Source organism: Stigmatopora nigra, chromosome 10 (assembly GCF_051989575.1).
Source record: "Stigmatopora nigra isolate UIUO_SnigA chromosome 10, RoL_Snig_1.1, whole genome shotgun sequence".
NCBI lineage: Eukaryota > Metazoa > Chordata > Actinopteri > Syngnathiformes > Syngnathidae > Stigmatopora > Stigmatopora nigra.
The window spans coordinates 7,747,915-7,763,375 of NC_135517.1; the positions used below are offsets into that span (position 1 = coordinate 7,747,915).

General features: G+C 42.6%; 1 protein-coding gene across 10 annotated transcripts in view; it reads right to left on the reverse strand.

The window, feature by feature from the left end:
* The window catches only part of LOC144202630 (calmodulin-binding transcription activator 1-like), a 56,076-nt gene that overhangs the window by 20,063 nt on the left and 20,552 nt on the right, over positions 1–15,461 (reverse strand). For all 10 annotated transcript variants that reach the window (XM_077725488.1, XM_077725491.1, XM_077725485.1 and 7 more), the window contains exons 4-5: positions 5,004–5,071; positions 257–392 (exon numbers count right to left, since the gene is read on the reverse strand). In XM_077725488.1, the coding sequence (XP_077581614.1) occupies positions 257–392; positions 5,004–5,071 (204 nt within the window). The remainder of the gene's footprint in view (positions 1–256; positions 393–5,003; positions 5,072–15,461) is intronic.

Consider the following 15,461-nt stretch of genomic DNA (forward strand, 5'->3'; position numbering starts at 1 on the left):
GCAGTAGGGAGAGTAGGGAGGAGGGACAGCTCTCACGTATACACACACACACACAAACACACAGTACACACACCTACACAACAATCTTCGCCCCGTAGCTCCAGCATGCGTGGTGCTTGTGTGTGCCCTTGCGTTACACGCGTGTGTCTACAAGGAGTGAAGGACTGGCTGACGTTACGAATTGGATTGGCAGCGAAGCACAACTCAGCACAAAAAGAGATCACAGACTTGTTTCTTCTTGGCGGCAGCCTCTCACCTCCACACCCTGGACTTTAAGCTTCATGTGATCCTCTCGGGTGGTCTTCCCGTCTTTCCTTTTTTTCCAGCAGTAGCCATCTTTTCTGTACTTCACCTTTTTGCGGTTGTAGAGGATCATGGACCCATTTTGAGGCCTGTTCACAAAGGAAGAACAGAGTGTTTTCAGCAGAGTCTACAATGGGAGGATTAGTTTGACACAAGTGTATAAATATTGGACAAAGCGGTGAATTCTTTGATACGATTGTCAGCGTTTCAATGCTCAATGACATAGAAGATAACCGGTGTTATTGGCAAAGACTGTCAAGGTTAAACTCCCCAATTCAATACATATACAAAGGAGACTTTTCTGTGGGTTGCTATTTGAGTACGTTTAGTTGTTAACACAGCACAAGCATGATCTTTTGGAGCAAATGTTCTCTACATACAATATTATATCAAAAAGTAGGGAGAAACTTTTTGAGCAATTAACTAATGAGGGCGTGGAATAGACGTCTTTTCCCCCCCAGTTGGCCACATTAAAAATGTACCTCAACAATGTGAAACCCAAGGCTAAATTTCATTAACTTCTACAATGCGCATGGGTAAAGAAACAACTACAATGGCGCACAACAATGATCCCCCTACTAATACACTTAAATTAGCTTTTGATTTAAGTTGTATCTTCACATTTTGCAATTAGCTCTTACAAAGGTGAGTTGAAGGCCAATATTTTTCCATTGCTTTTACTGTGAAATCCCAGTAGTTTTGATTTAAGTTTAAAGTTTAACACATTGCCCACTTTGTGACATTGCCCAAATATGCTTTTGAGTTGAAAGCAAATGTCTTTGGTTATTTCACACATTGTCTGACAGGCACCAATAATGCAAATATTACATTTGATAGAACAATAAGATCATCAGTTTTTTTTCTTTTTTTTTTTTGTTGGATGCATGGTGCAATATACGTAGTAGCTGGTTAGTGCATTTGTAATTTAGACCTTCCGTGGAGACTCCTCCCTAAGAACAACCACTACAGTGAGGTCATGGCTGATGAGGCATTAGTATTAGAGTCAGCCTCATAAGATCAAGAGATGAACAGAGTAATGCATTTTCTATTAAATTAGCAGGCAGACATAAGAAGAAAAGATAATCATAATACATCTTTTTCACAAATATTTCGTCTTGAAACCGTTAGTTTCAAGGAGTTTGTGAGTTTCTTGATCAATCCAATTATTTTACTTGCTTTAAAAGGCTATTTGTTAGAGGAAATTTTAATTAAGAGTGTTAGCATATCATTACATTTGAAAACAATTTTAGCATAAACCTCCAATAAATTAAATTGCCACAGTTAAAAAAAAACATTCCCAACATGTCTTATTTTACTTCAAAGTCTGGAGCATTTGTTTTCTTGTTTAATGCAATTTTGTGTCCAATTGAAAACATTGCAGAGATGAAAGAAACTAAAATGGTAATGCATTCCCTGTACCACAATCATTTTAGAAGTGTAAAAACCATTGTTATGAAAGGCTGAAAAAGTAAAATAACAGCCCAAAAAAAATACATCATTATCCTAAATTGTAATATTTTCTCCATATACCTGAAAAGGCACAATGAATGTCCTTTACGTCCACTCGAACACATACGGATGTCAGGTGAGCACATGCACAAAAAGAGAGAGAGAGAGAGAGAGAGAGAGAGAGAGAGAGAGAGAGAGAGACGCCATTGCAATGTCACAGATGGCAGGACCTACCACCATGTGTTCTCTGCGCTCAATGTCAAACCTGCTGCTCAGCAATCAATCATTCTTTTATAACAATAAGGACAAGTGTATGTGCAACTTTCACCATTTGTGTGTGTTGAAGCAGAAAATGCATCTTTGCCTTATCTCATGACAACAGAAGCAATCAATAAAACTAACAGATAGTCACAAGTGTGCGCCCACAAATGCACATATAGTCTTTATCCCTCTTATCAGACCATCTCTTCATTTTGTCTTGACAGTGGGCCCCCCTTATTCTCATCTCTTTTCTCTCATTCTCATCTCATACATTCCCTTCACTACGCTGCTCTCGCCTGGAGTTTGACATGGGCACATATGGACTGGGATGATTGCAATTTACGCTGCGCACTGTGTGTAGTAAAATTGAATTTGCTTTGAACTGATTTTCTTTGACACTGCAAATCTGTTCTGTTTTGGAGGTGAGCTTGCCAGCTTGCAAGCCGAGTGGAGACCCCCACCTTCCGATCAAAGATGAGTTTAGTCTCCGTCTCTAGTCGTGTGAGTCATCTCTGGGCTGCTGATTCTAATTACGTTATGGAGACGATGGATGAGATCAGATGCCTGTGTGTGTGTGTGTGTGTGTGTGTGTGTGTTTGTAGGGGGGTGGGCGAGGGTCCGTGTTCACGCTGCACGTGCTCCTCGCAAACCTTCGATGCAAGCAGACATAAATGCTATTGATTGTAACTGGTCTGTGATGTGTGGGTGTAGCGGAGCGAAAACAGAGAAGGCGAGGGGAGGAGAGTGGAAAAAGAGAAGGTAAAGATAAGGAGACAGAGTGGACTATTGACTGCGTCCGGTAAAGGGAGCAGAGAAGGAGGCGAGGACGCGAGACGAGCCAGAGGAGGTAACCGTCATTCCTCTGAATTGGGATTCCGTTGCAGAGGAGAAATGAAGGTCATTGATTGTTGCCTTAATATTGGCTCTAGAAGGGTGCAAGCGCGTGCACTCATGTGGATACAAACACACACAGAGCCGGGCCGGGACAGGCACATAAATGTCACCGTCTCCGTTAGCTCAGCTCCTTTCCATCTGATGGGATTAGGTGTAATCTGTTCTAATCGTGCCTCATGTCATGTAGAAATGGGATTATATCTAACTGCTGCTCAATAACACCAATACGAGTGCGGCTGCCGTGGCTGCTCGGAAGCGGAGGCGATACGGCAGCACAACCAATCAATGAGAAATCCATCCACAACATAAACTGTGCTGCTGGCCTCAGGCTCTTCCTACGAAGGGTCCTTCAGTTCTCACAATGGGAGCACAGAGGTATCACCTCGGGCTCTCGGTGGCATCGGTAATCACAAATGTGGCCGTGAGGTGACCGCTGCACTTACTTGACTTTTTCTCTACTTTCTTACCCAGCATCTAGTGCGTTCCCGGGTGGCTCGCTCGGTCGAGCGGCTTCGCCCAATGACCAAAAGGTCAGGGCGTCTAAGCCTGCTTCCGACTGTCTGTTGTTAAAGTGTCCTTGGGAAAGACACTGAACCCTAATTTGCTCCCAGTGCGCTGGCATTGCCTTCCATGGCAGCAGCTGCACAAAGGCGTAGGATAGATGTGTGCATGAATGGGGGAATTTTAGCTTCCATAAATGCTTCCAGCACAAGCTGTAGTAGTCTTATATAAGTGAACTTTATTTACTTTTGTTGTCTAATAAAATGAACATTTTAACCTGGCTCTTGGGTTCCAATCCAGGTCGGTCCAATTGTGTGGAGTTTGCATATTCTCCTCTGGCCTGCGTGGGTTTTCTCCAGGTACTCCGGGCTCCTCCCACATTCCAAAGACATGCACGATAGGCAGATTGGGCACTCTAAATGGTAGGAGTGTTAGCGTGATTGGTAGTCTATCTGCTTGGGGAATGAGGAACATTTTCCTTAAACTGTTGACTGAGGAATTAGGAAAGCTCCTTTCATGGCATTCATCTGTTCTCAATTAGTCTGTTTATCCATGTTATATTCCAAACAGGTGTTTAATGAAGATTCATTGAAATCTACTTGCCCCTCTCCTTTGGAATGTGGTGCAGCCATAAAATTAAAAAAACATTCTAGTTTTTCAGTTTGAACATTAAATATAATATCTTCATAGTATATATTAAATTACATTAGGTTGAATATGAGTTGCAAATCATTGTTTATTTCTAGTTGTTTTGTTTTGATCCCATTCTTGGTATTGGGGATGTAATTCCAAAGTGGCGTTATTCACAAGCTAGTCAATCAGGAAGCACTTTTTTGGCACTGTAAAGGGCTGTGAGCATTTTATTTTGTTGTTGTTGGAAGAATCAGCTCAATATAACGTTTTAAAAAGTAGGAAACGGTATCAGATAATCCAAAAATGAAACCTAACCTCAGAGATCACAAGCTCTTGTGAATTGAAGATCAATTTCTAGTGAAAACATCTAAACTCTTCTTCAGAGGAAGATCACAAATCACGACTTGAACCTATGTGCTCAGAACTGTTCAGTGGAAACATTGAACACACACCCACTAAGCTTTCATTTATGGAATTTTCGCAACTTTATTTAAATCTACGGGAAAAAATCAATTAGGCGAATCACTATTTTGTTGGTCTTTTCCATACACTTTAGGAAATAAGTTCCATGGGACTGAGTGGGAATAATGAATATTCAGTTCTAGCACGTGAATCTTTATTCACACGCATGCATGCTTTCATGCACGCGCACACCTCCCTTGGACCTCTCAGCCCCCTTTATGTCTGAATTATACATTAGTTAGCCTAATACATTTACATTCATTAATACTCTATTTCCAGCTGACTAGGTGCTTTGCAGTCCGATAGTGTTCCAGAGCGTTCTGTACATGTAAAGTAGCCCATCAGGAGGACGCTTGCAGAGAGACACCTCCAGTGTTTTAATCAAACAGTCACTCAGTCATAGGGATTAAAACAACACCAGTCACCTGCTGACAGCCGCCCTGTGGGTGTAGGCGTGCGGGTATTCATGTGTGTTTATGTAAAACTATCTGTCTCCTCACCTGGTCTTTGGCGATGTCGTCAGCCACTCATCATGTTTCTCAAAAGTGATGAGATACGCAGCAATCTCCTGGTGAGACAAGGACAAGATAGAATAGTTACTATCTACTTTCTGTGTGTTCAGACTGTGTGTGTGTGTGTGTGTGTGTGTGTGTGTGTGTGTGTGTGTGTGTGTGTGGTAGGTCACAGGGAGATGAAACACAACAGGTAGATTTCCAGATGACCTGCTGATGCCCACAAACTGTGTTTGTGTGTGTGTGTGTCACAATACATCGGCTAGGCTCAGTGAAGTCTAGGCGCTTGATTGGTCACAGAGCAGCCAGTCAGGAGACGGACATTGAGTACAGACCCTAAGGGCTACCAACCAATCACAGCAGTTGAAGTTCTGATGCTTGCCTCCACTGGTGAGGAAAGGCCAACACAAACATATACACACAAACATACACAAACAAACATACACACACACACTAGCTGAGTGAGTGCGTTAATAGGAAAAGTTTTCTTGTCTATTGCAGTTTCGAAGCTTCCTGTAAGATAAAGTCAGCTCATAACTCGATTCCTAATTCCTCTGGCTCTCCTTTCATCTTCTCGGCCGGCCTATTCGAACTATTTCTTTTTCCAGAGGTAAAGCCCAGGAAGGAAAATAAATCAGTCATACAGGTTTGTTTTTTTCCACACAGAACAAAGGAAAACAGTCTCACGCAGACATACAACCCTGGCTTTTTTCTTTCACAGGGTAAACTCTCCACCTTTAAATGCTATTTTGTTGGTTTCCATATCCATGGCTCCCTCCTCACTCACTTGTTGTGTAGGGCTATGAAATGTAAATTGTACTCTTAAGGCAATGAGTGTTTGAAATGTGGAGCAAAGCAATAGTGAAGAAGACATCAACAATCCAACCCTCCTTCATCTGCCCCCTCCGATTACCCAGCCGTATGAGTGTGTTTTGGGGTTATTTGTCCCAGTTTGGCGTGGGAGAACTCCAGTTTAACGGTGACCAGATGCAATAGAGGGGGAAGAATAAGTCAGAGAGAGAAAGAGAGAGAGAGAGGGGGAGAGAGAGAGAGAACTGGGAGGTGATGGAGAGAGAGAGAACAGGTGGAGAATGCTGGCACTTAACAGGATTGTTTTTAGTATCCTCCATTCTATTGCCATGTCCCAACCCCCACTACTGCCTCACCCTGCCTGCATGCATGTGTGTTTCTGTGAGGAACAGGCTGCCATCACACCATTAATTATTATCACCATTATTCTGCCAACTGTTAAAGTCTGTCTGTCTGACTTACAGAAAAATGCACAGAGCTGAGTCTGGGTGTAAAACACACATATGAATGCTCAAATTCATATTTTCACCCTACAGGACACACACACAAACACACACACACACACACACACACACACACACACACACACACACACACACACACACACACACACACATACAGACACAAACACACATACAACTACAGACACAAACACACATACAACTACAGACACACACACACATACACCAGCAGACAAGGAGCAACTCATTCATTTATGCATCTATTCATTAGTGGTGACAAGCAGCCACCTCTCCTCCTCCCAAACCACTCTGCAGCAAGTCAATATGCTGTACGGCCTCCACAGCTCTGACCGGGCACTGGGGGCTTCCCTAGTGACTGTCAGCCAGTGGGAGGCAGCAGGAGAGAGGTGGGAAGAGTGGAGACAAGGGGCTGGGAGAGACAGAAGGATGGGAGGATTAAGAAGGAGGCAGAGAGACTCGCAATTAAAGGCCTGCCCCATAAGAGCCATTAAAAAGACCGAAACAGAGGAGTCAGCTGAAACGGCAGCCTGACACACACACACACACACACACACTAAAACACACCCACACAGATACACAAATGCTGGGGCACTCAACTTCACCAACACACCCGCAGACTCCACGCCCATGCAATGAGTGACAGAAGTAAGACTTGAAGGTCGATCCTCCAGAAGTCTGCATTATTCTCCCTACAGACAGCCAGTGATGGAACGCCGAGGACATGCCTAGCGACACACTGACCCTTCGAGAATACTGTGTGTTTGTGTGCGTGCTTTCTGTGCCAGACTCGGGGACAGAGAAGACCTTTCTCCGGGGATCTACTCCATAAACCTAGTTATGCTGCATGACTACGTGAATCTACACAATAATGCGTACCAGTAGCTCCCCGTGCCCAAGATTGACTGGAGAGACTGGGAGCGAGAGTTACTTAAGGATACCTGAATGTAACAAAGTTGGGATCATGAGTGGGAAGCGAGACTGCGAGCGATGCAAGTGGGGAAATCAGCCACCCACTCAGGTCTCGAAGAGGCCATCTCCCTCCAAGAAAAGAGAAGAAAAGTGCCCGTATTTGCACACATGCAAAGACACACACATAAATAGTACAAGCTCACACACCCTCCCAGGCCCGGGGCATTTTCCCCCAGGAGGGAAGAGGGGGCGGCTCGGTTGGTCGCCTACACTGCAACAGACTTATGCGGGAGCGTCCCCTCGGGGAATTCCGTTTAAAGGTCTGGCCACAGGCGAGAGTGTCTTGTGCAGAGTGTGTGTGGGCGCATGCGGGTCGGTGTGCACGCGCTTCTGTGTTTTGAAGCCTAATGACGAGCATCACCCTGGCAGATATCGGGGGAAAAAAGAGTTGTCTGTAAACTGGAACTGTCACATCCATTCCATAGCTGTACCTCAAACGAAGGCTGACGCTGCTTTCCGACACAGATATTATTTGGCATTGAACTGTTTATTTTATGGAGATGGGAGTGAGCACACAGAGGTTTTCTTTTAAGTATACCCACAGTCCATTTTTGCCTTTGTCTTTTTTACATATGTGGAGCAAAGAACTGCATTTGCAATACTGGGGGAGGTTTGCTGATGTTGGTATTTGTTCTCAACACCACCAAATACCACCGTGCACTTTTAGATGAACCTTGTAAAAAATTTGACAAGGTTTGGCATAGTCTCCATAATAACCTCCGATTCGGAGTTTTGCGGGGTCCTACTTCAGCAATTTGCTTACGGCAGATTTTACACTCAGCTTTAATATGCAAAACTGCATTGACGGAAGGACAGCTGATCGATAATCCATTATAAGTGTCCGATGGCAGTGTCATCATCCACAGCTGTTTTTCACAGTGGTGCCAGACAATCTACACACCAGTGTCCTTTTTAAAGGTTTTCATGACCAAAATAAGTAACTTTCAAACTTTATCACTACTACTACAACCTATTGAAAAATACGTGTGCAGACCATAACTGTGTTTGTTCAGAATTAACCAAGATGTAAGCTCACAACTGCTATCATTTTAAGTTCCTGTGACTAACCCTGTACAAAATTGCCATCACTTATATAGTCTGCAATCATTATTTATTGACCTTTAAGATTAGCAAAAACACAAAGGCTACCTTTTTTAAGAAGCTCAGATCGTCAAAGTGTGTAATAAGGCCAGATCTAAACAGACCAAGTTATGTTGCACTTCCTACCGCCATTAAAGATTCTATGTCGGCTGTAAACCAGTCCAATAATGTCTTGTTTGCACTCTATTCCTCTGGTCTGCTTAATTAATAAAAGCTCTTAAACAGAAAGATAGGCAGACATTGAATTACGACATGGATCATTTTGTTCTGTTCTAGCCGCACAATTAAAATTTCATCAAGGCTATTGTACACCAGAGCAATAATGTGTAGTTTGTATAATATTCCCAAATTGCCGTACTCGCCACTGTTTGTTAGATTCAACAGCCTCTATATTACCTCCACTGGCTAATACAGCTGCTTAATGCTGTTTCCATAACAACTGTTGCAAAGCCCCTGATCAGAATTCCTCTCAAGCCCGCCTTGTGTTTATCATATAAACACCTAATCACCCATTGGGCAGCACACACTTACATACGTGTACATGTGCATAGTCATACACAAATGTGTGCACGCCTGCATACAAATTGTAGGCTTTGTTCAATTTTACAACTCACAACAAGCTTGTGGGTGGCCATTTTTTGCCATAGCTTGATGATTGTTTACATTCTCTGTTGCATATTATATTTAGCAGGAGTACTTGAAAGATTTTGCCACACATGACAGGTTACAAACTAACCTGATATATTAGTGCATTATTGTTTCGATACTTTCTCACACTTCACTTTCTTCAGCCATCTGGGAGAGCTTGGAATTCTTACATTCAAACTTAATTATTCTCCAGGACTCACGATATGGAGTTTGCATGTTCTCCTAGGACTTGCGTGGGTTTTCTCCGGGTATTCCGGTTTCCTCCCACATTCCAAAAACATGCAAGGTAAGCTGGTTGAACACTCTAAAATGCCCCTAGGTATGAGTGTGAGCTCAAATGGTTGTCTGTCTCCTTGTGCCCTTGCGATTGGCTGACCACCAATTCAGGGTGTCAATAGTTAGCTGGGATAGGCTCCAGCAGCCCCCGTGACCCTTGTGAGGATAAGTGATTTGGAGAATGGATGAATGACCATGTATATGCGGACACATACAGTATTTAGTGGTGACCAATCATTGTAGAGTGAATTGTCACATTTCAGGCCCACTCCTGTCCCCTAGTTGGTCAAGAGTCACCTGCATCACATTCATCACCCCACAAGAGACATGAATATAAACACCAGACCGTGACCATGTCATAACTTATGCATGCTGGGTTACATAGGTCTTCCCCAACATACACCCACTATGTCTCTGAAGAATCTGGTGGTGTGGCTTCTATCCACAGAATTGACAGTTTTATGGTGACATTGTCACTCTCCTTTTTCTCCCTCCCCGTTTATTCAGACCTTTGTACCCTCCACCTATCCTCCTGTCTTGTTTGCCTCTCATTACACAACAGAGAAGTTTGCTGCCGTGTACAAAAAGTAGCTCCAACTTTTTTTTTTAGCAGAGGCCTAAACGCATAGAAGAGGCCGGCCTAATCTACCAAGGGAACATCAATCAAGATTGAGTTATGCACCTTGCCTCTCTCCCCTTCCTTCTATCTCACATTTGCATTTGAGGAGAACAACCCCCCCATCTCGCTCGGCAGGAGGGGATGAACACATCAAAGACGGCAACAGGTGTGTGGTGTCAAACACAATGCCAGGACCCCCGCTGTGCCGTGGGCCGTCTTGAATAAAGACTGTCAGACTCCTCAAAAATTTCTCACCAAGTCAAGCAGGAGACCGCGCGCTGAGACGTCGGTTTGAAAGTCAAAAATGATGGATGGCTGCGTGGCGGTGGGAAGTCGGGGCGAAAAATTCTCCAGTGGTTATGTTAACCCCCGATGTCTCTCAGAAGCATGTGTCAAAGTGCCCTCAGCGGCCTTCTCATTTCTACTGCGTCATTGAGCAGGTTTGCTGTGCGATAGTTATGGAGAATGAATGAAAATAGTGTGTGCCATCTCTCATTGGCATAAATACTTGTTTACAACGAGACACAAATTGGCACCCTGTCAGTCAGTCTCTCTCTCCTCTAACCCTTTTACTGTGGTTCCCTTTTCTGTTTGTCTCTTGCATCCTCACTGTGTGCTGCTGAGCGTAATACAACACTCCCTGGTTCAACCCTCTCTCATTACCATATTCTAATTACATTCGTTAAGGGGAGCATTTGGGAGTTTAATGAATACATTTGAAAAATGGCTCTCTGCTGTGATCCTTAGGTTTGTCTTCTCGCCGGCCTCATATGGACGAGCAGTGTATATAGTAGATGCGTGCGGACTCAATTCCTCTCGCAAAACATACAAATGGTGCCGGCCGCCCGAGCTCACGCGGCGTCGTGTCTCTGGCTCCGAAATCAATTCTGTTTGTCTCAAACAAATAAAGATTTCATGTCATTTGTGCGTTGTTGTGAGCAAAAAATTCAACTCGCCCCACATGCCGAAGCCATGCATATTTAATTATTCTCAGGCCTCAAAAACAAACTAGGAGAGACAAGCACCATTATACAGATGGAGAGTAGAAGTAGCTGGAGTTTATCTCCTCTTCTGCCAACAAAGCGAGCGGCTGCATGCGGGGAGCGAGGCGTCTGGAGTAAAACCAATCATAAGGAAAAGCTAACATTGCAGGTTATCAAGCTAGTTCTGTTGACTGACTTGTTCTCAGTGTGATGCGTCTTTGTCAAGGACGAATCCTTGCGCTGGAGCTGAATAGAGCGTTACTATGCTGCCCCCCACCCCTACTCATTCTTTCACTGTACTGAAAAATGTGATAAACCTTTCACACTTCCAATTCTGATGATTTCCAGCTTGTGGAATGGCTGTCACTTTTATATCAGCAATAACACTTTATGATGGTAATGTTTATCACTGTCTAAATACATCATTTTTTAATCCCAGAATACTAATTTGCCCGACTTGTTGACTTTGACTACAAATCAGAAGTCAACAGAATCCGAGCCTCGTTTGATGTTTTTTTGGATGAAAGCAGATCATGAAAGACAAGTTGCCATCATCCACTGCAGTCAGCAATTGTTTGGAACATATACACTGGCATAAGGACTTCAGAAATGTTAGCTATACATCTAAAAGGACTCCAAATGGCACCTTGATGATGCACTGCAAAAAATAAAGTCTGGTGCTTAAGTACTGTGATTCATGCAGTGGGAGTCAAAGTGTGCTAGCTATCTTTAAACATGATGTAACATACATGTACTGCATATAAATAACAAATTGGGGGTTGTGTAAAGAAGCAATATTTTTATCATCAGACAGGAGTGGTTCTGCTTCTCACTGTATGAGATCGTTGGCACGACCTTTGTTTGCTTAAATCTGGTTCCTTTCGTCCATTAAGTTATATGCAAAGATGTCTCGCTGTCGGAAAATAATTGCTCTAATTTAATGTTCTTCTGGAGGGTAAAAGTGAGTTTGACGTCACATATATCCCGCCAGGATAACGTTCCACCTCGTAGGAACTGCAATGGACTGTGTCGTCTGAATTCCGCCTCCCATTTAGAGCAGCCATTTAACACTAATATTGACCCTGCTGTTGTGTATTGGACAATGTTAAGGCCTTTAAGAGAACAAGCTACAAAAAGGACACTGGCAGAACATACAGTGTATGTGCTGCCAATTGGTCACAGTGATATGCAAGCAGTGCCACTTTACAACTGTAATCCTTTCTTTCTTCCAGCAAAACAAAGATTTTGTGGACAAAATATTTACCTGTCAAACACCCAAAGAGAGGAGTGAATCATATTTTGTCGTTTGGCTAGGATACAAATGAGGTGCTCTCATTTGGAAATGTGTTTATCAATCTCCCACCCACCTACTGCTTTATACGATACAGCCAAAATTTAAATATATGCGGCGCTGGTATGCAAATGCGGTATCAGCGTCATTGGCAAAGTTCTTCCTTAGAGAACAAGATGATGGATATTTTATTACAGCTCAGCTCGTCTTAGACTAATGGCAGTGCAGGAATACAATTCCGACGTGGTGCAAAGCTAATATCCAACAAGCATACACAAACACACCCCTACACAGAAACACACACACACACACACACACACACTCTTTAATCCCCAAGGAATCAGTGAAATTTGATTACACTGACCGTTACAAACACCCTCGCTATGGGAGTAGACATTTCCTACATCAGCAGGAGGGAGGAGGAAGAGGGAGGATGAGGGACAGCCATGGGCAGACTGAGAAATATGTGATAGCTGGTAGAATGCCCATTTGATGGGAGAACACTCTGGACAAATACTGCGTGTCTCCAGAGTGGAACTGTTCACATTTGGCCTCGGAAATTGAAAGTGGATGCACTACACGGACACAATTTTTCACCCCGCTAGGTATACATGAGAAACAGTATATATTTACACTCCATCTAAATATGGAGTCCATTTATGGGATATTGTTGGGATAGCAAGTTAGTCACAGCAGAAAAGCATACTTTCATCTTTACTTTGTTTCATGAATGGTGCATATTTTGAAAACAGGAAGACTTTCACTTTCATATTCAGCTGTCCTCTGCTGTCCTTAGCGGAAACATAGCTCAGCAGATTATTGAAGGTGACAGGTCCATGTACCTTCCACCACAGTAACTCTGCACCAGTTTAAAGTAAAAAAAGAAAGAAAGAAAAAAAAAGAGAGAACGAAAAAATATATAGAACGTTGACAAATGCACAGTCATCGTTTCCAACCCTTCCAAGCGTCGGAGACAATTCCAATTGACTTTAGGTGAAATGATGGAGTAAACCCTGATTAGATTGCCAGTCAATAGTATTTCTCAAATGATCAATTTGAGGAATGCTGTGAAAGGCTTTTTTGGGAATCTAAAATTGGATGTGAAATCGGGTGAAAGATATGGAGGATGGAATTTTGTTAATTCGTAGGAACACATTGCAATTTAGCAATCTGCAGCTAACAGGCAATTACAGTTTGTAAATAGTATAGTTATGGCTTAAGAACACAAATTGGATGCTCAGTAAAGCTTGACTCTTTCATTGCTTTTCTATCGACGATCTCAACTTTACTGGACCCATAAAAATAGTACCTCACGCATCTCTAATAAAGTGCACCATGTGTTCTTCATTTAGTTCTAATTCTGGGAGAGATGGCATGACAACACGAGCTGTTAAACTATGAATAATGGTTTCGCCATCCATTTTCTAAACCACTTATAGTGTTCAAGGTCATAGGGATGCTGGAGTCTATCCCAGATGACTTCGGATGAGAGGAAGGGTAGACCCTGGATTAACCTAATAACAAAAGGAATATATATATTTCTGTGCATCATTTTAACACGGTTCCTATTTAGTGTGTTGCGTGCATTTATTTGCTGGTGAGGATTAAGAAGACATACTCTCTCTCTACATACTGTTTTGCCACATTATACCAAGACTAAACACATTGAATTACATGATCATGTCATATTTTTCCACAGGCTGAATTGTGAACTTTTCAGATTAGCTGTAGCTTTGAAAAGCACCCGGTGAGTTTATATTCAATGTCACTTGTTTAGGATGAGTGAACACAACAAGTAACTATTTATATCCAAAAAACATCTATATTTCACTCATTCATAAGAGCCTTTTCAAAACAGTTTATAAATAATCTCAGAGCACCACCAAACCTAAATGTCAGCAAATGAACATTCTCTTAAGGTAATATCGAGGATTCTGTCTCAATTTATTGACAGCACAACACTAAAATGGGATTCCGTTGAATGAATAGCAATAGGTGAGTGACTACACATTTGTAATGGATCTTCTGTTAATTAATAGAAAATGTCCTTGAGCTGTCTTTCAATACTCATTTCCGGCATATATAACTCAATGAAATCAACACGACGTGAAATATGTATATTTTTCTCAAGACCCAACTTTACCATACTGTACAATGCTCTTTTTTCGTAAGCTTTTTCCTCCTGCAACAATCAATTTATCTGGATACCTACACCAAAGATGAGTATTTTAATGGTGTACACATTTATTCATGATGAGTGAGGTAAACTTTGAAGCTACAAAGTCCAGTGAGCACAAAGTTATGGAAGTTGTAAAGTATTCTGGACAAAGTTCTAGCCACACGTACGCACACTGAGCAGGTACTCGGACAGGGGGGACAATGATCTTACATTTGAATGCTTTATCTCTCTCTCGTGAATTAAATCTAATTTACACTGGACTTAGATAATACAGAGGTTCTATGTGAGGACATTACAGATACAAACCATATTGTATCCACTGAACAGTCTGACTTCTCATTAAAGCACACCGCTGGATTTTTTTTCCACTTGGTCTCCGAATTTAACAAGGACCAGAATCAAAAAGTCGCACACATGCAGTCACACAAAAAGCAAGCCAAGCCAAGCCAAACCAAGGCTCATGCACAACACCCACACACTCACAGTCACACAGTCCCACGGTTTAATATATCTCTGTGTCTCCAGTTAACAATATTTTGTGTCAAATTAAAGCAGGCAAGATAAATAGAGGGTCTGCGCCACATGCAGAAAATAGAGCATGAGCAGAATGTGAGGGAGGGGAAGGGAGGACTTGTAAAATGGTGAATCCCATCCCCTGGTGGACTGCAGTGAGAACCACTGAAACACTGATCCAAACAATCTGTGAAACCCCATTAACACATTCGGTGCACAGTCACATCTAAGGCGTGTGGGTTAATTACACACGGCCATGAAGAGATTGCACCTATGAATTTAATTCATCAAACTTTTTTTGGGGTGCATTGCACTGCATTTGGTTTGTGTTGCCAGTCGGGTCAGCGGGGTACAGACAATGTTTGAAGTTGAGGAGAAATAGAATGTCAAAACAGGCACAAATTGACGTTGGGTGTTAATTGGGCTAAGTGTGACTCACATAGAGCGAGATAGAGGGAGATAGAGAAAGGGAGAGAGAGAGAGAACTAGATGGTTAGAGATACAGACTAAGAAGAAGGAGACAGAGAGCCTAGAGGACTAATTAGTGATTATAACTTGGAGCTCTCCAAACATAA